Source organism: Haliaeetus leucocephalus, unplaced genomic scaffold (genome assembly GCF_000737465.1).
Source record: "Haliaeetus leucocephalus isolate CR32 unplaced genomic scaffold, Haliaeetus_leucocephalus-4.0 Scaffold880, whole genome shotgun sequence".
NCBI classification, from domain to species: Eukaryota; Metazoa; Chordata; class Aves; order Accipitriformes; family Accipitridae; genus Haliaeetus; species Haliaeetus leucocephalus.
Window position 1 is genome coordinate 2,711,852 of NW_010973316.1, and position 22,532 is coordinate 2,734,383.

At 42.6% G+C, this 22,532-nt stretch overlaps 1 protein-coding gene across 2 annotated transcripts in view; it reads left to right on the top strand.

The window, feature by feature from the left end:
• Positions 1-2,090: 2,090 nt before the first annotated feature.
• Positions 2,091-22,532, top strand: part of UNC80 (unc-80 homolog (C. elegans)) — a 132,306-nt gene continuing 111,864 nt past the window's right edge. For both annotated transcript variants that reach the window (XM_010583247.1, XM_010583248.1), the window contains exons 1-8: positions 2,091-2,182; positions 3,457-3,505; positions 10,382-10,538; positions 11,453-11,751; positions 14,381-14,504; positions 16,336-16,409; positions 16,845-16,984; positions 20,897-21,158. In XM_010583247.1, the coding sequence (XP_010581549.1) occupies positions 2,091-2,182; positions 3,457-3,505; positions 10,382-10,538; positions 11,453-11,751; positions 14,381-14,504; positions 16,336-16,409; positions 16,845-16,984; positions 20,897-21,158 (1,197 nt within the window). The remainder of the gene's footprint in view (positions 2,183-3,456; positions 3,506-10,381; positions 10,539-11,452; positions 11,752-14,380; positions 14,505-16,335; positions 16,410-16,844; positions 16,985-20,896; positions 21,159-22,532) is intronic.

Sequence of the window (22,532 nt, forward strand, 5' to 3'; positions counted from 1 at the left end):
CATAGTTTTATAGCACATTACAGGACTGGAAAAAGCACTTATTTAAAAATAAGTTTATCAGTCCTACTGCGTTGTGTTTCACTTCTGACTGTCAAGCGGCATGCTGGCAGGAATTAGAACTCAAATTTGCTTTCCAAACAAGAAGACTTTGTATAAAAAGTCTGGGATCCGTTGAGGGGATGTGGAGTAGGGAAACTTCTTTAATACGTACCTTGTGTTTAGGAGTAATTTGGTTTAACCATCTTGTCCCTGCAGTTAGTTCTCATAAGATTTTTAGAAATCAAGATTATTTTTTTTCCTGTCTGACCTCATTTAATTGAAGGAAAGAAAATAGTAATTAAGAACTTTACTGTCTGAGCAAGCTAATCCTGTGAATAAAAAGGCCTTAATTCTGTGCACCAGCAGAAAAAGTTACTGCTAGCAAAAAACCCCAACCAAACAAGACAAACACCACCAACTAGCTTAGCGTTTCAGCACTCAGGTAGATTAGTGATTTTAATTATTTAAAACTTTTTGGTCATAAACATATTGTTTAGGTTTTATTTAACATATTACCTTCTAATTAACTGTCTTAATACTCCTCTTGTGCAAGAGGGGGATTTTAGCAAAATGTAGACCACATAGGGTCCTGTTCTGCATGAGTGGAGATCAAGACCAGCCTGAGTCACTGCAAGGAAGTATTGGGCTGGGCACCAGAAAAAACTTTATCCCACGTGGGAGTAAATGCAGATTTTTCAAAGGAATGCACTGGGTTTTCAGCAAACCTGTTTCTCAAAGTACCCGTAAGGAAGGAAGTAGGTCATGTTGATCAGTTCAGCTCGTGTTCCAGGAAGGAATGACCTCAGTGAGTCTTCAAGTGCCTCATATTAAGTAGGAGGATTGAGAGACAGGAAGCAATACAGCCTTGGCTTGTTGGAGCATCTGTCTTTAAACTTGCAATCTTTTTATATAAGCAATTTTTTGGAGAAAAATTAACTGATAAGGGTGGAATTGCGTTGGTCTTTCATTTTATTCCATTAATTATTTGTAGTAGTATACTATCTTTTGATATCCTTAGGTATGTAAGGAGAGCTAATTTGACAGTGACTGAGAAATATTTCAAGCAAACCTGATTCGGATTTATCTTTGTACGAGTCAAATCAGTCTGGTGTCTAGTTGGAAACGCGGGTACATCTGCTTTGGCACTCACCATCCTCTCCACCTCTGTTTATCTCAACTCCTTCAGTGTAAGAAAAATCCATGGAATAACTACCCCAAACTTCCCTTGCTCCTACCACCAACCTTCACTTCCAGAGAGGGTTTATTACTTGCTTCCCTTCTCTCCCCACTCTGGAGATAAACGGGTATCTCCCTGTTTTGCCGCCTTGCTCTGTGCTGTATCAGGCAGTTCGAGGGCTCCTGCCTTTGTAGATCCAAGGAGGAGCGCGATAAACTGCTAATGAACTGCCCACCGAAAAGCCCTCTTTCAATTCTGCTCCTCTGCGGTTGTGGGGGAGCTTGGTCAGACTCCATTGTTTGAGCTCGTCCCTGCTGCAGGCGAGGGAGGGAGGGAAGGAGTCGCTCTCCTGCCCCGATCGCTTCTCGGCTGCTCTGCGCCTTCCTCCCGCTGCGGGTTGGCGCGGCTTCGAAATTTCCGCGCGGTGCGGACCGGGCCGGCAGGAGGCGGGGGGAGAGGCGGCAGCAGAAGCCCTGTTGCTGCGGGGCTGGCGGGAGGAGCAGCCCCTTGCCCCTTGCCGGGCGCTGGAAGTTTTGCGGGAGGGGCGGGGCGGGGCCGCTTCCGCGCCACCAGCCCGCCCTCCCCTGTCACCGCCTGCCGGCGCGGCTCTCGGTGCTGGGAGCTGTCCACAGAGGGAGGTGCTGAAGGCAGGGAGGAAGCACAGGGACGCGGACATCTTCGCTCCCCTAATTTCCTCCCTGCCTTCTGCAGCCATTTTGCACCGGCAAAGCTGAAGGGAGGTGAGGGAGGGAGCGGGCTGCAGAGGATGAAGGGAGGAGGGTAAAGAGTTACGGAGAGCAAAGTGGTAGCCGTGGGAGATCCCAACTGGTATGTCTGCTAAGGCTGGCTCACAGCAGCTGCTGTCATCGGCATCATGGTGAAAAGGAAAAGCTCAGAGGGCCAGGAGCAGGAGAGCGGCCGTGGCATCCCTCTGCCCATCCAGACCTTCCTGTGGAGGCAAACCAGGTGAGAGCAGCAAGCCCTGGCAACTTGGGATACAGCTGCAACAGGGCAGTGGAAGTGGGGGGTGGGGGCAGGCGGGCCAGCTGCTGCCCAGTGGCAGGGAGGAAGCGGTTACTGCAGCTGCAACATGAAGGTGTGAAACAAGCTGTTTTCTTTGCTCTCAATATACAGCAATCTGTGTGTATCGGGGATGGGGGAAGGACTGGAGGCATCTTAATCTAGTGGCAGTCCCGGGCAGCTTCTTGATATGTATACATCCATGTGTATCTGTGTCTGTGCACCTTTCCCCTCCTCCTGGTCCTGTTTCCCCCCCACGCCTCCACCCCCACTTTTAAGAGGGCTCCTGGAGCTCTGGTACCAGAAGCAGCATCCCTCAGTGCTGCACTGGACTTGCAGCTTTGCTTGTATCTGTATTTGCATCTGTTCTGGAAGTATAATCTGTGCTTTGAGAGGTCAGCATGCAAACAGATACGTCAAAGTCTCACCTTACTTCATTGGATTGGAGAGAAATGATGTGTGAGGGGTAGGCTGAATGTATGGCTGGGGCTTTGTTCCTTGTGAATCCTGTCTGTCTCCTGTCTTACCAGAATTCTAAACTGAAAACATTGTGGGGGCTGTGGGGGGAGGTTGAAAGGTTTGAAGGTTGTGGCTCTAATTTAAGGCCTCGGTGACAAAATCCCTTTATTTCACAGTTTCAGTGTCCTCCAAAAAAAAAAATACTGTAATAAGGTGACCTGATTAATTTTTTAAATATTTAACTCTGATCACATTCTGGAGGGGAATGACAGCAGAGGGTGGGTGTTCTCTACCTACAGGGTACAGGCCTGCGTTTCGTCATAAGCCTTCCACATCAGCATTTGTAGAGCAAAATACTTAATACAAAACTGGCAAATGGATCTGTGGCTTAAAATAGAGGCAAGGCAAAGTAATATTTAACCCATTTTAAACAGAATATATTGAAAATCTTTCACTGAGGTAAAATGGCTGAAAACTGTCTGATGGAAGAGTTTATCCATGGGGAACAGGACTTTTCTTGAGGGTGGATTAACTATTTCTTGGCATATCAGTGTGGGTACTTTGTCTTTTGGAAAAGGTGACAGCATTTTGTCAGATGTCATCAACAGGTATCTGAACATTGTTTTGGCCTTATGTCTTCCTTTACATTAAGTTTCTCAGCCTTTTGCCAACCTTCTGACATGAGAAGAATCCTAAAAATAACTAAGCAAAATCCACACTTGAAGTACTGGGTCTCTAATGCTTTTTCTCCCTTCCTTCAGTGCATTTTTAAGACCTAAACTGGGGAAACAATATGAAGCTTCATGTGTGGTATGTACATGTTTCTCTTTTTCAACTCTTATTACTAACTAACTTGTCATGCAACTCGACCTGACCATGGTGGCTGATCAGCAAGCTTCTCAGCTTACTCCAGAAATGGATTTAGTCCATTCAGCTTAATTTTGTACTTTCATCACATGAAGGATTTGAAACCTTTTCCCATCTAGATAATTGGGATATCATGTGCATCTCTGGACACAACAAAAATATACTGATTTGCATATTAGTAATTGAACTAATTAGTAATTAAATAAAGTAAATAATGGTATGGGCAGACTGAGCTATGACAGTCTGGGTCTAAACTTGCAGTTCATCATGTGTGTATGTGCTTTCAGATGAGATTGATGTAATTTCAATTTGCGATTACTGGAGTTTTTTCAGACTTAAAATATCAGACATCTAAACGTTACTAACAGGCTCTAAATAATACTTTTACCATTGTGCAAAATGAAAATACCTCCTCTACTGGAAAATGGAGGGAGCATGTCTTAGCAGCATAATTAAAGAGAGGTTATTATGCAGATACTAATAACTCTTATTTCTAACTGTATTTCTAATGAAACCTCAATCTACTATATAAAGGGAGTAAAAAAGGAAGGCATGCAGCAAGTTCAAATAAGATGGGTATCTAAGGAATTTCAGAATTCTTTGAATTGTTGCTGATCTTTGGATGACTTAAAGTACATTAAGCAGTTGCAGCCAAACTTGACAGACTGGAAAAACTTGGTCTGGACATGTATCTTAATAGTTTAAAGTACTTAGGTCTCTCTGCAGCGGTTTTCTGACTTCCTTCTCACAAGATATTAAGCTGGAGAAGCCCTAGCTGCTGCTGACTAATTTTTTTCTAAGAAATCCATAAATTTTTCAGGGCTATTGCTAGATACCAACAGAGGACTGCTGGCTTAGTGTGTTGGTAAGTAAAATGTATAGCAATTCTGGCACATGGAGCAAAAGCATCATCACTGGTTTATACCATTGACAGTTCCTGGTTGTTCAGAGGTTAGAAAAAGGAGCTTGTTGCCGTATGTCCTTTACCAGGAGTCTCAGTAGTGTGCAGGAGCCATACCTTGAAGCAGCTATAATCTGAGTCTGTGGCCTCACCTGTGGGCTCGTGTCTGTTACTGTTGGGTAGAGGGACAGAGCTTCCTTCTCTGTGCATTCTCCATGATGTACCTATCTGTCTGTGACTTTCTTGTGCTTCATGCTGTGCTGTTGGCATCAGGTCTTTCTCTATTTCCCCTAGGCTGATTCTAAAGCACCTTTCTTCTCTAAGCACATGTCAGAATTTACTAAGTGGGGAAAAAAAAAATAAAACAACCAAACCCCCCCAAACCCTCAACCAACAGAACCAAAACCAACCCCTCCCCCCCCAAACCCCAAAGAAACTGCAAGACAACATAAGTCATCACGTGCTTCAGCCAAGGGAAAGGGAGCTCTGGAAAAATGCATTTCATGAAGATCCAATCCGTTTCCTTGGATGAAGGAGAACTTGATTCTTCTCCAATTCTTAACATAATCACTAAAGTATGGTAGAAAGCTTTCAAAGGTGGGGCTTAGTTTTGAGCAATTGATGGGATATAGCCTGAGCTGCTGCATCTGCCACCTTCTTTTGCTCATCAGTTTCCTATCCCTGCCAATGCGCAGGAATGTCTGCCCTTCCATATTATCCAGTGGAGTAGCAGAGTGCTGCGTGCATGGGTGAAACAAGGTTTCTGGAACTTGGCAGGTAGTTGGTTTGCCTTCTGAAACATCAAGCTGATTATCTAACACCACTGAATTGACTAGAGTGCCTAAAAATACTGTGCACCTGTTAAATGACCTGTCCTTCTAAAATTCTATAGCCAGAGTTGCTCTAGGCATGTCTATAGGCTGTTAACTGTCTGACAATGCACGTGATACAACATTGTGCAGTATTCTATTATTATTCTTGGCTCTAAACTTGCTGCAGTAGAATTTGCTGCATATTGTGCATTGAGGAGGCAGATGCTGGAGGCCTAGATTCAGTGAGTACAGCATCTGGTCTGCAAAAGCAGATTGTATTGTTTCTTTGAGCTTTGCTTTATACCATAATACTTGAGGAAAAACCTGGCCCTTTCATAGTCTTCTTTTCCTTACCTGAACAATCACACTGACTTCAATTGGTCTGTGAAAAATAGCCTTTAATCTGAAGATAAATACCCACCCCCACATTGTCTTAGACTGTCTAAATGCTGTTGTGCCTCAGTATGGATTTAACGTTGTTCCTTCTCCCCATTCTGTAGTTCTTCTGCCCTGCCACAGTGTCATTCCTAATGTGCATGAGTCAAAGCTGTAAATGACCTCACAGGAATATATGTGAGTGCTGTACAAAGCTAATGCATTTTTGGGGGTGAGGGTAAGGGACTCAAGGATATGTTTTAAATTCTTTTATCCTGGTTTGCACTGGGCATGGAAGAACCCAAACGTTTTCTGGAGGATCCTGCAAATTCAAAGTTTACCTCTTTTCTGCTTTTTTTTAATTTGTTTTTGCAAATGTAGTAGTATGTTTTGTTGTTATGAATGATTAAAGGATAGATATGGAACAAAGTTTAAAAGGAGGCCGCCTTTATTTTATCTGGCCAATGGACATGGTGGCAGAAAACTAAGTTTCTGAACATGGGAATTTTCTGTAAATAAAATGCTTGGCATCTGTGTTTCATTGCTTGTCAATTTTTGTACTATTACTATGTTTAGTAAACAATGGAGCCTTACCATCCCTTGTGCTATGAACTCCTAGATTAGTGTTTGAGATCTTTCTAGGAACTCTTCCCTACTCAGAGGACCTTCCCCAGACTGACAATACTGTCTGTCTGCATTTCAAGTTCTTTCCAGTCAGTCTGACGTGACTTTAGCAATGGTCTCTGCTTTCTACCATGATGCAGCCAGAGCTTTGGAAGAACAGGGTGGTAAGGTTCCCTCCAAGGACAGAAGTCTAGATCAGGAAGTTTCTCTGTGTCTCTGTCAGGGTCCTTCTGTACATACACTAGGCTAAGCACTGGGCACTGCTCTCCTAGCTTACTGAGGGGGGGTTTGGTTTTTTTTTTTTCTTTTCTTTTCAAGTGAGATCTTCTAGGGCTACTTCCCTGGAGGAGACCTGCAGCTCATCTGGCACTCCTGAGAGGGTGGAGCAGGGGGTTGCTGAGCTTCCCAAGGTCCTGGCTCTCTACTGGGGGCTGGGGGCCTGGCTGAGCCCTTGCTGCCTTGTGCAGTTCACTGCAGGTACGGCTCCCCTGGGCCTAGAGCAGGGGAAGTTCATGCAACTTGAGCAAAGCTGTATAGGAAACCATGGCAAAGCCCAGCCAGAATCTGCTCTGTCCTGTACTGCTCATCCAGGCTTCTTCAGGCAGCTACCTGTTACAGTTCCGGCAGCAAAGTGACACACAGGCTGACCCTGGTCACAAGGTATTTGACAGCCCGTTTGGTTCTTGGTGGAGACGAAGATAAAAGGAGAACAACAGCAGTGGGAAGGCAGCCAGACAGGACTGACTGCCACTCCCTGTGAAAACAGATGGTGTCACCAGGCTAAAAGGCAAAAATGCTCATATAAGTGGCCCTGAGGGAGCTGAACACACACACACACATAGAGCACTGCTGAAAGGGGCTGCCCTTTCTGCAACCAAGGCACAACACTGACTTCCCTCACTACCACCTTGGCAGATGTTCTTTATCCTCCTTTGGCATGTGGAGTGTTGGAGGCACGGACAAGCCTGCTATAAGTAGGTAACAGTCTTCTTAGCTGAGCAGCAGGTCTGAGGCTGCAGCTCCAAGACATACCCATAGCATGACAATATCTTGCTTCTGACTGACTTACAGGGAACTTATGTCAGACATTCTTGTTCAGCCTTCTCACTGAAGCATATAACTCCTCTCAGCTGTAGCAGCAGTTGCTTAGTTCATGTGGAGTGAAAATTAGGTCTTTCATATTAATGTCTGTATATTCTCTGTAGCAGGTCCTGAAAGTTAAGAGTAGAGCCATGGCAGAACAAAAGGGAGGCTCTAGATGAGCAAATGCTAACCCAGGGCCTTGGCATCTTGAGTGTCTGGTGTAGGCAGAAGCTGCTGTGAGTTGGACCTTTATGGAGAACTCCAGGCAAATCCCATGAGAACACTTGTCAAAAGAACTGCATGTTCTTGTTGGGCTGCTTGTGACTGTTGGGGATTGATGCCAACTAGGTCCCGTGCTGACAGTACATGCAGAGTGGCAATTGTGTACCAGCCAGTGCCTGTAGCACACAGGGACGCTCAAATGGTTTCCATACACTAGCCTTTGTGTTAGAAGCATTGTTATGTTGCCAGAAAAATGCTGTCTCAGGTGCTTGTGATCACATATGCTGTTCTGGAAGCTAATCTTTCATTGTGGTACAGAAATATATTTAGCTTTTGGCTCAGACCAGGAACGAACAGAGGAATCTGGTGGCTAACCATGTAGGAAAAGCTTCATGTAGCTCAGAAACCAAAATGTTGAGGTGAATCCAAGCCTAATTTAAAGACGTAATTACAGACTCCTTGGCTTCCTCTTGAGTTTCTGAAGTATGCAGAATGTTGGCCAGAGCTTCCAGAAGGCAGTTGTTGGGGGACTTTCTCCCTGATGCCATTGAAGTACCTGTGAATGAGAGCTTGAATGGAAAGCCAGAGATCAACAATGTGTCTTCCTTCATGCTTCAGAATAGTGTTGCTGCTCACAGTGATTTTATTTTTTTTTTCTCTCCCTTTGGTCTGTAAATGGAATAGCTTTGTGACTGTACTGAAGTGTGAGCTTATGCTTTGAATTTTCTACCGGAGGTGAGAAGATAATTTCTTTCAATAAGCCTAGGTGAGCACTGGTGCTTGGCAGGCCTTTCAGTAAGTTAATTCAGCTCACTAACCTGGTAGAAACTACTTACCTCGATGCTGAGCTTCCTTTTGGCTTATGTAGAGGCTTGACTTGGCTGAATGAAGGCTTCAGTGAGCCCCAGAGCTGATGCATGAGTAGAGGTGGGCATGTGTGGCTGGAGCAACAAATAAGGAGTGGCACCCTGTCCCCTTTTGAGAAAAATAAATAAAATCTCATGTTTTTCACTGGCTCTTTCAGACTCTATGTTGTTTGTAACCATGCATTAACCCTGCATCTCTTGTCTTGCTTCTGGGGATACTTTGCTGCTTTGCTCTCCCCTTTTGTTAGGTAACCTTGTCTGAGATAGTTGTTCTAGACCTCTCTTGTCTTTATACTAATGTGCTCTCGACTGCTACTGTGGTTTGATGACTTCATAGCTCCTGAATGGAACAGAATACTGAGACCTTACAATGAGTACTTTGCTACCCTGCCTGCCAAGGCTTTCCAAGCACCTGCCACCTCTTCGTGTTCCCCCCATTCCTGAACGGATAGGAATGAATGGCAGGAGATCATTTCCCTTTGTAGACAGCAGATTGCTGTAAGAGTGATTTGAGGCATCCTTTCCCTGGTAGACATGTTATCCCATCTTGGTGCTAAGAAATACACATTGCTGACAACCTAATCCATGGCACATTATTTTTGACTGATCCCCATTTTTGTCCACGTATTATAACTAATGGTCTCCAGTTTCAGCCGTTGCTCCATAAAGAAAGTCTGTTGAGTTTTCTGACTAGAACCTGGGGTTTCTAGTAGGTGAACACTGTGACTAAGCACACTCAGTTCTGAATACCCCCAAATACATCTGTGTAAATCATACAGTCCATCACCCCTTCTATTTGTCTATGCCTGGTCCTATTGGGGAGTTTCTGTCTTAGGATGTAGGTACAGGTAGATGTGCATTTCTCTGCCTCCATGCTGGCCAGAGTGAAGCTGTTATGGCGATGCTGTAAAACCATGATGCTGCAGCACTATGCTTGCACTAGGCCATCCTGCCTTGTGATAGAGGAGCTCTTGTCTGTCCACACCAGCGCATGTGGCCATGACCTTAGAGAACAAATGTGCACAGCTGCTGGGGTATGCAGAAGAGTGCATGTTAGCACTGATTAGCATGCCGCACCTGGGAGTGGCTGGTCATTTAGGAGAGCTAGGTTATGACTGCTGCCCTTTTTGGTTTTGTAATTAAATCTATTTGTATTACCCCCCCAATTTTACAGGAAAAATTGGTATGACTAGTATTGAAGGATAAGCTTTATGACTCTGGAGCAAGGGTGTTTGAAGGATCTGTTAGGTCATGAATGGCAACAATTACTTGTTTGCCCAGAGCTTGATAAAATTGGTGAAACATCTTGTAAGCAAATAGGTAGCCAGGAGATTAAGCTGGTATATGGCAGCGACATGCATTATCAATAACGTATTTCTTTGCTTAGGAACATCAGTGAAGGAATGTAACTGCTTTTGTGACCTATATTGAGATCTTTGTGCCTGGTTGGAGGAGCAACTTAGTGAAATGGTTTGAACAACTAGCAATAACAAACTTCCTTAGGGATTTCAAAGGCAGATAGTCTTGTTTTGTGTTGCTTGAGGTGGAAATAATGAACTTGCTGCAGCCATCAGCTCTTTTAAATGTTCACAAAACCATTACGTTGTGACTCAACAAAAAATGGTGTACACTGTTTATTTTTTGTGGCATGGTGTGAAAACATTTCCTAAGGCCCATATACCTTTAATGGGTTGCCCTTTTATGTTACACTAAACTGAAAGAGTGTGTGTGTGTGAGAAGAATATCCAGCACTCAGCTCCACAAATACAAGCTTCAAGACAATCTGTGTCTTTCAGGAAAAATATTATAAGGTGTGCTTTAGTTGTATAATGAAAAATTACAGATTACAGGTTTTTAAAAGAGAATGTTCTATGTACTAGAAGGTATGTGCAAAAATAGATATACAGTGTCTTTTTTTCTTTGTTCTTACTTTTAGTCTTTTGAAAGAGTTTTAGTAGAAAACAAGTTGCATGGCCTTTCTCCAGCTCTCTCTGAAGCCATCCAGAGCATTTCTCGCTGGGAACTTGTCCAAGCTGCGCTCCCGCATGTGCTGCACTGCACCGCAACATTGCTCTCCAACCGAAACAAGCTAGGTTAGTGCTTGTGTGAGTTTGTTTCTCCATTACTGAAGTTATCAGTCAAAATATGACAGATTGATGTTCAGGGTGCCAACATACTCTAAATCCTAGAATCCCGGTTAGTACATTCTGTGGATTGCCTTTCTTGAGCTGCTCTCATTTATAGCAGGGTAACCTGTGAGAGCTTCCCCAGTGAAGTTAATGGTCTGATGAGCTGAAGAGTCAAAGTAGTTCAATTATATTTTGCTAGTTATTTTCCAGAGATGATGAAACTAGCTTTAGCAAAAACCTTACCACGCAGCAGGCATGGGTTCCTTGAAGGGATACATATTTCTTTCAAGGCATGCTGCAGTGGCCAATTGCAGCAGGTACTTTTAATATCTTCAGTTCTTTTTTCTTTTTTTCTTATTTTTATTCAGGCCAATGCTTGTGATTCTCAGCAGATAAGTCAATCAGATAATAAGGATAGAGCTGGGTCCAAATCTAACTTACTTTACTAGTCTTTTACTGATTTCAGCGGTGATTTCAGCACTAATTTGCTTCATGAGACATGCCGGTAGGGAACATTTAACAGGACACAGCTTGAGCACCTCGCAGTGCTCACTTGCATTTTGTCTTATTCAGTAGAGTCAAACAGACAAGACTGTTGAACTGACATCTTTTAGGATCGTTCTGTGTCCATGCATTCAGTTGCCCTGCAACTGACATTTTGGGGACTGAACTGCAAATGCTGTGAAGTAAATGGAGACTTGTGAATTAGGAGGTTTCAAACATAATGAAACAGAATGCTGATACTTTTAATGGTAGAATTTTAATTTTCAAGTACTTATCAGGAAGTTGGATGCCCAGTTTGCTGTGTGGCTATGAAAGTCTCAACAGTACCGTTAGTGGAAACCCCATGAGATACTGTGATGCATTTTTCTATCCAGGACATCAGGATAAGCTTGGAGTAGCTGAAACAAAGCTTCTTCACACTCTTCACTGGATGCTGCTGGAGGCCCCTCAGGACTGCAGCAATGACCGATTTGGAGGAGACAGAGGCTCTAGTTGGGGAGGGAGCAGTAGCGCCTTTATCCACCAGGCTGAAAACCAAGGATCACCAGGACATCCCCAGCCCAGCACCACGAATGATGAGGAGGAGAATAACACAAGGAAGTTCTTCCAGAACTCAATGGCCACAGTGGAGCTCTTTGTGTTTCTCTTTGCTCCCCTTGTCCACAGGATTAAAGTAAGTGGAACACTGATGGGATACTTATGTGGAGACAGCTCTGAGCAGGAAAAGAATGATTCTGCCTTTGTGATTGTTATTTAATTCAGCCTACAGTGCACACTGGGTGACCACTGGAAATGTTTTAACAAGCTGGCAGAATACCACTGCTATCAGGAAGAAATACTTCCAGTGACGTGAACAACCACCAAAGTATCAGGCAGACACAAAGGCAAATAAATCTCAAGTGAGCCATTTTCAGCCCTTGGGAATGTCAAAGATCTGTGGCCCTTGTGAAGTTTTGGGACCCTGGAAACTGCAGAAAGGATTGTGAGCTTTAACTTGCTTCAGTGATTCTCAACCATTGCTCAGAAGGGCCTTGCTAGCTTTTCAAGGATTCCATCGTGGGGCTGCCACTGGGATTTGTTGTTGTCATTACTAATCAACTTGATGCTAATTACCAGGAATGTGTGATAGTGGTATAAGCATGGCAGTGGCAAAGGCAATTGAGCATTCCTTTGTTCTGAAGTTGGAAGCAGGCTTCCTGTCTGCCTGGTCCTTCTTTTGTTTTTATGCTGAGTGCATAAGCTTTGCAGAGTGGTGTGATAAGGAGGCATTTTCTGCATGCTCTGACTCCTGACTCTTGTCTTTAGTCCCTCTGGAGGGCTGCTGTTTCCAGCTAGGCCTCAGAAGAGAAACTGGTTCTGGAGAGTAGATGCTTGGAAAAGTTCTATAAAGTCATGAAGTGTTGGAGGCTGTTACCTGTTCTAATCCTGCCTTGTATGCTGCAACAGTTGAAGAAGATAAGAAAGCACAGGAGATAAAGGATAATCTTTTGGTTAAGGCAGGTGAAAGCAGGTCTAGAGTGCTAGATTCTTTCCCTACTTCTGCTACTGAGTTCCTGTACAGAATTGCTCCATTTATTTAGTCCGATTTTTTCATACTTGTTTACTAGTTCCACATTTTCTCTGTAAGCGACTGGGACATGACAGGAAGAAATGCTGAATTCTTCCAAGCACTACACACACAAATGTGGGCTGCTCTTTGAATAAATGAAATGAAACTGGAGGTAGACCCTGGCTATTGCTGATTAGGTTTCCAATTTCTTTATATTAATATTCCTGGGATGTCGTTTCCCATTTACAAGATGGGTTAATAACAATATCTCAGGTTTACCTTGAAAATCTCTGAGATCTTTGCGATACTGTGGTGATGAACATTGAAAAGCCCATGAGAACATGCGTGTTTCTGTCATCAAAGCAAAGCTCAAAGGAGGTGAGATAAACAAGGCATGTAACTGGCTCACCAAGTTGGTATTGTCGCCTCTGTGTTTCACAGAGGTGGAGGTCTCAGGGGAAGAATACTATCTGATCAGATAACTAAAGTAATGCATTTGCTCAGGGAAGATAATACATGTTTGCACAGGCAGACCTAGATGGTAGAATCCCAAACTTCTGAGAGGATTTATGTATTTAGCAATATGTTTTTAAATGAGGCTTTTGGGGGGAGAGGGGGATGCATGTAATCCTGTAACGTAACAACTGTAGATGAAAGTGTTGGCACGTCACCAAAAGCTAGCAGTGCAAAGTAAAAATGCAACACGTTACTGCTACCACTTCCAAAAGCCTTGCAAGGTGCTCCTTAGTAAAAATAGTAATTAAAACCAAGCTTAGTTTATAACAAGGCTTGTGAGTTCATAATGAAGAGACAGCACTAACAAAGAGTAGGGAACAAAGAGTAGGGAAGAGAAGGGCTGGAGAGCTACAAGCAGTCAACTCCTGCCATTCCTTTAGCTCTGTCTGCATCATCAATTTACCGCTGGGGCATGTGGAGCTATATGTCAGCAGGAGATGGTGGTGCAGCTACGATTATGCTGCCAAAACTGCTATTACCATGTTTGTTTGCCTTATGGGGATAGCTGGACTATACCAACATCAGTATCTCCTAATGTAGATCTGACCTTAGGTCGAGTAAGTGCATACTTGCACCTTGATCCTGCTAAGATTTACTCATGTACTAATTTACATGATTTCAGCTACTTGCATTTGTAAAACAATGATGGCACAAGTGTAAATAGTGCCAATGTCTCTGTATTGACATAGCTCAGGTACTAACAGTGCTAATAACAACATTACTGTATATTGCTATTTCATAGTAATTTGTTACATTTCCTGTTTCCTCAATTTCTAAGTAACGTTTTAATATTTAGTATTCTTATTCTTTTGGGGCAAGAAGTTCAAATCTCGGAGTCTAAATCCTAAGGTTGAGATTGAATATTAAATATGAAGTAGTTATATATGGTCAGAAGGGATGCTTTCTGACACAGGAATGGCCTTTTCTTTTACAGCTTAATGTGCCGGAAAAAACAGGATTCATTAACTAGTATAGAAATTTCATTTAGAAAAAGCTTCTTGTATATTTTTGTATTGAGACTTCCCTATTATTTTTTAACAGCCATTTTTGAAATGTACTAATATCTGCTGAGTAGTGTCATTGGCCCTTGAGTTAGCATATACTGACCACAGAACTGCACATGGTGTCACTCATTTCTTTTAAGATCTGTGCATCAGAGAAATTGCAATCCTTTTAGACTGGAAACCACGTTCTTTTGTGTGAGCTGGTGTGATACAACCTCTGTTTGTCTTTCTAGGAGTCTGACCTGACATTTCGGTTGGCTAGTGGCCTTGTTATTTGGCAGCCTATGTGGGAACACAGGCAGCCCGAAGTTTCTGCCTTCAACGCCCTTGTAAAACCAATCAGGAACATCGTTACAGGTCTGTGACTTTGCTGTGATAATGTAGCTCCTGAGGGCTGGGAAACCTTTCCTTTTTTTGCCTGATGCTGCCTTATGGTCTATAGCTGTCATATTTGAAGGAATATGTTAATCCTTCTAGTCAGGATCTAGTCAAACCTTTGAGAGTAGTTTTAAGGTTGTTTGCCCTCAGAGTCAACCTACATTTGCATAATAATTAAATAGGAGATGAGAAAGAAATCACAAATAGGAAATGAGAAACTCTACTGAAGAGTTATCATTTCCTGTCAGCCTCATGTCTCTGTTTCACCATGTCTTCCTTAGTTGCTAAGAAGGGCAAAGGCAGTATGTAGCAGCAGCCTGACATGGGTGGGGAAGGATTTCCCAGACTGGCACTGAACAAAAATTAGCAGTGAAAAGCACACAGTTGGCAGTGTAGGTTCTCCTCCTACCTAAAATTTGAATTTCACCATGTTATGAAATTAAACAAAGTAGTTTCAAGAGGCTCCAAAGAAGGCTTAGGTTGTAAATTCTCTTTTGCATACTGGAAGGGGTTGCTCCTCCTTTGTACTTCAGCCGTAATGAGGCTGGAGTTGGGTGCTTAGGCTTCCAAGTCTTTGTGTCTGGCCTAGTTCTAAAAAAACTTTTTTACTTTTATGTTTTTAGACAATAGTTTTGCGTAATTCCTACCAGGTGGTGAATTGGAAGTGTGCTGGGTATATTGGTGTAGCATTGCTTGCTTGTTCTCAAAAGCATGGAACTGTAATTTTCGCAGTAGTGAAAATGTAGTTCGCTAAATCAGATTTTTCTGATGACAAGTCATTTTGGATGACATATTTTGTTCTCAAGGCTTTGTAGGCCTCTGGGACAGTCCAGAATTGAAAAGATTCAAGCCTTTCAAATGATTTAAAACCATCTTTGACCTCTAGTTCTTCCTCCCTCTGCTTCAACTTCTGGAATTAAAAAATAGGATTTCAGCCCTGGAACTAACAAAAGGAATTAGTCCTAAGTTTTCTTTCACTGTTGGAGTTTTTTCCATAGGCCTGGACTGTGGTTAGAAAATCCCTAAAGAATAACTTTAGGAGTAAAGTCTGAAATGGAAATACTCTGTTATGTTTTGAAAACGTTTTCAGCAGAACGGAAGTAGAAATTGGAATGAGATTCTTTATATCATGGAATATTCTGCTATCTTAGCATTGCTGTCTCAAATTGCGACAAAAAAATTAAATTTACTTAAATTTTTACAATAAATTAAAAAAATTCTACTGAAGAAGCTTTGCAATGTTTTGTTTGGAGTCAGTCTGATACTAAGTCACATCTGAATAGCTTGCGATGTGACAGGATGTCAAGAATTGTCATCCTACTCTTTGTGATACCCTTGTTCTTCTACAGTATTGCTGATCAAACTTTCTGTGTGACATTTGTGTGTTTCCTGTGATGAATGCATTTGTCAAATTGGAAATCACAATACATTCTGAGAGATGTAACCTAAAAAAGGAGCTGAATATATGTGAAAATTGGAGAAGGAAGAGCTCCAAAATAAAAGGCACTAGTATGCACAGGAAAACACAGTTTGATGCCAAATGGATTTTGGATAAAATTTATATTCAGATTTATTTTTAACAAAATAGAGATTTTCAGTAGACAATGTTGTTGACAACACAACTGAAAGAATTGTGCAAAAATTAAAACAGTCCTTTTTTTCTTTTTCTGGCTGTGGTTAATGCCTAGGAAGCCTGCAGCAGAGAGATGCTGCTTTGGGTTTGGTTTTGTTTTCTGGTTTATCCTTTCAGTGGTACATTTTGATATTAGAGGTGATTCCTGAAATGTCCTCCTCTGACTTCTTTTCTCAGCTAAGAGAAGTTCTCCCACCAACAATCAGAGTGCGACTTGTGAATCCCCTAATCTGGACAGTGGACATACTGAGGTAAGTTCTGTGCTAAGGTTAGACAAGCTTGAATAAGGAACTGAGGGAGGTGGGAAATTAATATTGAAACACCACTTGCAGTTACCACCCTAAAGTATTCTGTCTCCAGAAATTACAGTTCTTCACAGTTCTTCTGAAGGCTCCCAACCTTGTCTGCAGTGGAACCAAAGGGTATTGAGTATAGTTGTCAGGATCTCCTTGGCCTTATCCTATCTTACAGGATGGAAGCCTGAATGTATTTTCTTGGGCAAGAGCCCTGCCTTACCCTTTGCCTGCACAACACCTAGTATTGAGAAGGCCCAGGCTTCATCAGTTTCACCATGGTATTATGGTATAAATAACAGTCATGTCTAAGCACAAATTGCAGTAAAAAAACTAATATGGGAGAGAGAAGTATGTTTATATACCTATTTCTTTTTATTAAACTATCCAAAGGGACTACAGGTGGTCTGTGAGACAACCCAGCCAGATTCTGTACCTCCAAAGACCACTGTCTCAGCCTGTCATCGTGGAAATTCCTTGGATGGAAGCGTATCCTCCCAAACCTCTCAGGAGAGGGGTACCACACATCCCAGGTACAAAACCCTTCAGCAGAAAGTTAGGCTGGTGTGACTCAACGGTAGAGGTCACAGAAGTCCTTTATCTTGAATCTGGTGTTGTCCATACCGCCAGGGGTGATGGATGTTTATCTCAAACTCTTAATTCAACAAATCTCAGTTCTGGGTGATGAACAAGTTGTTAACACTTGATATTCAATGCCACTTTCGTTGGAGAAATCTCTAGCTGGCCTGTTGGGACAGTTTGTTTGGTCTCTTAATAACCTCCTTAGCTGGATTCAGCCTGAGGCAACTGGTATCTTTTCTGGCTTCCTTCTGATCAAATTTTCTTTCCCTTTAGCAAAGGATTTTTGCAAGCCTCTCTCCATTGCTTTCATTATGACTTATCTGCATCCTGCTGCTTAGCTTGCTTTAGACTACTGGCTCAAAGGAACAGACTAACAAAGAAGCACAGCCACGCAAATATTCTCCCAGCTTGCACTGAGGGACTCAGGTTGTGATTTTCCAGCATGGCACTGATAAATTAACTTCTTTTAATCTGGATTTGGGCAGGTAAAGATAGAACCAGAATTTCAGTAGTGCTGGACACTTGGTAGTGCCATAAGTAAATGAAGCTGATGAGTGTTTTCAGGAGGTGGAGAGGGAGGGAAGCCTAGCTATATTTTTAGGTCTCTATGGATTTAGGAGTGTCACTCAAACTCCTCCTGAAAATTTTGGTCCTGTTGCTTATCTCTTTTGGGAAATGTCATATCCAAAACACTGCAGTGTTTTAAGAAATTGCTTCATTACAGTGACAGAAGAAATGTGGGATGGAGTGGGTTTCTGGGTGTAATCTAGGAATGGCTCTGATTTCTCAAGAAAGGGTTTGGTGCACCCTTTCACTGGTGGAAAGGGCAAAGCTATTCTCTAAGACTCTGATCCTATCAGGAGGCTTCTCTTGGGATTTTGTATCAAGCCTGCTGTCAGTTCTGGGTCTTTATTTAATTTGTATTAATGTGAGCCAGTGAAACTGAAGTTGGGGACAGAACTGCCTTTCTATGTGTGAACACTACTGCTCAGAGTGAGCACAGCTGTAAAAAAATAAGCAGCTTTTTAAGAAGACAGAATCAGGTGACCAGTTTGACAAGCTGGGTCTGGTGGTTGCTATGGGGATGCAGCTTCAGACAGGCTTTGAAGAGAGCATCATTATGCCTCCTCATTTGCAGGACTCATCGATCAGTTAAAACTGTACAGGGAGCTTTGGTTGCCAAGCAACAGACAACTGGGGAACAAAAGTTGTTTACTCTACTTAGCAACAGCCGCAGTATTCCTTTGTCCTTGGCCCGGGCTTGAAAGAAGGCTGCCTTTCCACTCTCCCTGCAGTCACAGGCAACCAAGAGCTGGTTATACAAACACTAGATTTCCTTCTAAAGAAGGACAGAGTTTAATTTCTGGTTCCTCAGACACTTCTTGAGCAAATGGCTTGTTCCTCTGATCCTGGCTAATTATCCCTGCTCCACTCAGTGAAATTCTCCATTTACAGATTATGCAGTTTAACACTGTACCAAATAAACGCACAGCCCTTTATCCAGCTGCTGCCTTGAACACACTACCTGGGAAACAGACTTTGCACCGAGGACTTTAGTGACAAATATTTCATAAGGAGAACATGCCTTGCTCCAGGCTGTGTTGCACCTCAGGTTTGCCTATGCTGCACATGGGGGAGCATGAAGGACTGGTTAGACTCAAATACTGATCTGGGTCCTGCAAAGTGACCAGGGAGCAATGCATCATCCTTTACAATTGCTACTGAGGTCATGGGCTTTATTTCCTTTGCTGGGATGCTTTGAGTATCCCAGCTATCCTTATGGTTTTTTACAGGCTGCATCGATGTGACACAATCTTGACTGTGACAAAAACAGCCTTCACATCAGGTTTATGGGAAAAACTTTATAGCATATTTCCATTTATCATTGTTTTCCCCTTATCATTGTTTTCCCCTTCCTAAATCAGTTTTTCGGGTTTTTATAACAGCTTATTTTAAAGTCGTCAAACATAACATTTTTACCTTGAATACAGCACTAGGGGAGAAGCTTTGAACCTATAGATTGCATATAGTGACATATGCTGACACAGATGGGCTGGTCTGCAGTCACCAAGTGCCTTCAACATTGGCCTGTGGGGCTGGCAGCAAACCATCTCCTGCAGATTTGAGTTCTGGATGCACGCATTGCTCCAAGCCCAGCCTTGCCACCTGCCCCCCAATTCCAAGTGTGTAATATGGAGCAGGGTTCATGTGATTCCAAGTGGTGCCAACGTTCACTGCACGCTTCCTTCTCCTTGGTCAGTCCTATATCTGCCTTGGATGCACAGGGCAGCTTTGTGGCACTGGACAGTGATCCAGCAAAGCACTTTAAGCATGCACTGCACTTTAAGCACTTAGAGGTTCCACTGGCCAGTATTGCTGCTTGTTTCCTAATGCTTTGCTGGACCATGGCCTTGGACATCTCTGTTTGGAATGTGGTGGTACCCAGCTAGAGATGGGGGTGTCCTGCCAATGCTGTTTGCATGTTGCTTAGCAGAGTTGATAATATAAATGGCTTTTAAAAAAACAATAAATACCTGATGTGCTTGTGATGATTCCCAAATGCCTGAGAATACAATTCATGGAAGTGCTGTTGATTTTTATAGAATCCAAAATCACAGAAGTACTCAGTTCACAGAGGTGTGTTTCTAACACACTGAGTGAAAACATTCAAATTGTGTACTTCAGCAGACAAAAAAAATGGACAGATCTCCAGAATTCCTGCCTCATGCCCAGCATTTCACACCTTCTTTTGCCATGTGATTCTCATTGTTCCAACTCCCTTTCACTGCTTCTTTTCTGACAGATTGTCTCCTAACAGCTAGTGACTGTACAGAGGGTAGATCCGGCCGGTTGTACTCTGCTGGGAGAGAAGTGGTATAAAAAAAAATAATAAAAGCGTCAGGGCATTTTGTTGCAATAAGATTGGCTCTGAAAACAGATATGATCCCTTTGAAACCTGAAATCTCTGGTGTCTCATTTCTGAGGCTTACTACAGACGTCATGCTTTTGCGTGCACTAACTTCTACAATACTTAGAAAATTCTGTACTAAAACCCATCAGGAAATAACACCACCTAAAAGGCAGGCAAATTATAATGATGGCTAAAAATGGTCGTTTTCTCTAGCACACCTTGGCAAAGAGTGTCCGTAACAGTAACTTTTGCTTATATGAGAATCAATTTACTTGGCTTAAAGGGTTAACTGACTTAGCTGCTCTGCCTGCTCCTTCTTAAGTAAAGCCTGATGTGTACAAATGTAAACCATTCCTAAATATATATTACTGGTTTCTGAACAGCAGATGCTCAAGGGTTGTCTGTTTCCGGCTGAACAAATTATTCAGTTAGTACAGGTGCTGAAGGCTTATCTTCAGACCACAGTTTAAGAAAGCAACCCTGTCTAAGAAAACACTTAACAGAGCACGTGCTTCAGTCCTCTAGGGACCTGAAAGCTAAATATCCACTTATGTGTCTTCAGTAATGCTTTCCTCAGTCAGGGACTTAGTCCCAAAGGGTCAGTGTCAATTTTCCCTGCAAGCTCAAGCAGGCACAGCTGTGTGCACATCCTGGTGGTTTCTGCAGATGGCAGGAGAATGAGAATGGCTTATAGCTCTTGTTGAGTGGCTAAATTTTAGGCCTATTAGTAGAGCTCTTGGGTCTTTGGGGTGGACCAGCATGTATGCTAGGACAGAACTGTTTTCGAGCTATCAAAGAAAACTTTGTGGTATCAAGAGTGACCCCTTAAGAACAGTTGAACATGCAAACCTGACAGATCATCATTGAGTGGTTCTTTATTCAGAAAGCTGAGTATCTAAGAAAAGCTAAGGAGCCTGATGACTAAGATTTCTACTCCTGCTTTTTGGAACAGGGTGTCCTTGGTGATCCCACCGTGCCAGAAGTCTCGCTATGCCACATACTTTGATGTGGCAGTGCTGCGCTGCCTGCTGCAGCCACATTGGTCCGAGGAGGGCACACAGTGGTCACTAATGTACTACCTGCAGAGGCTGAGGCATATGCTACAGGAAAAGCCGGAGAAACCACCTGAGCCAGAGATCACTCCTTTGCCAAGACCTCGCAGCAGCTCCATGGTGGCTGCTGCACCCTCTCTGGTGAATACCCACAAAACTCAGGTAAGCAGTTGCCATCAATAAGAAAATAGCAACTATTGTGGTGATGATGGGAAGTGATGGCTGTTCAACTAGTGAAAAGCACAGCTTTGGTGTTGGTTAAACTGCCCAGAGGTCAGATATGTGGATTGATTCAGAAAGAGACTCTGAGAACGATGAGGGTTTTGGAGGCAGAATCTGATGCAGAGAGTCAGAGCTGGTGACTGCTGAAAGCTTGAGGGTTGATTTAGGATAATTAATCTAGGGTGAACTGTGATAACATTAGTTTTTAATGTGAGACTATACTAATGTAGTTGTCAGAAGACATCAGACTGCCTTTGCATTATGGTGTAATGCTCAGGACTCACTGAGCTTCTTTGGTGTAGCCACTCAAAAGAGAGAAAAGGAATTGCACTTGGTACAGCACTGTACACTCCAGGCAAACACTTGGGATAAAATATTGGAGCAGACTTTGCAAACACTGGCAGCAAGCAAGAGCCCTTCATATTGTTACCTCTTCTGCTGTTGTTCTTATTGCATAACTTTTACCCTTATAATTGCCAACAAAACTTCAGTAGACAAACTGTCCTAATAGGTGTCAAGACTTGCTCCCTGTTTTGCTGGAAGAGGAACCCCAGACTCCTGACCTTGGTGCAGTAAAGCTCTTTTTGTTAGAGCTTAAATGTTTTTTCTTTTGGGTAGCTCACTGTTGTTCCAGGGATAAAAAAGGGATGCTGCTGCAGTTTCAGTAAATCTCCTTGTTGATTTGTGCTACTTTTAGGTTGTGTGCTCTTTTCCTGTCATGTGGCCTTTTAACAGCAAATTCTGATTTACTGAGTTAATGGAACTGCCTAACAAAATTTAATATAGATTCTATTTTTGCAATCCAATTTTATGACACAACTCAAGTAAAAGGCTCTATCTTCTGTTAATGTTGCTGTCAAATCTTTTTTGAGTCAGAACTCTCAGAATATTTAGTGTTTTTTCTTAAAATTCTTGCTTTCAGTATTGCAGAGGTCTGGCAGTTTTTGACCTGTCATTTTATAAGGGAGAAGGGTGAAATGTCTTTTTTCCTGTACAGACTAGATGCTCACAAGCCAGAAGACAAGCATAAACAATGTAAATGTTAGTACTGTTATTTTTAAATCTCAGGATTTTGTAGCCATTCTTATGATTTTTATGAGGGCTGATGGTTACTTGTGGTTTTAAGGGCTCAGGAGCAGCAGTATTGTTTAAACTGTATTATACTTTAGTGTCATTTCTATAAAATGTTGCCTGTTTAATCCCTGTAAAAGCTTGACATATCTTCATAAAGGCCAGGTGATATGAATTACTATTCGGTCTTAATCCATCTTTGCGTGGGGATTTTATAGGATTGCTGTGCATGTACAGAAAATC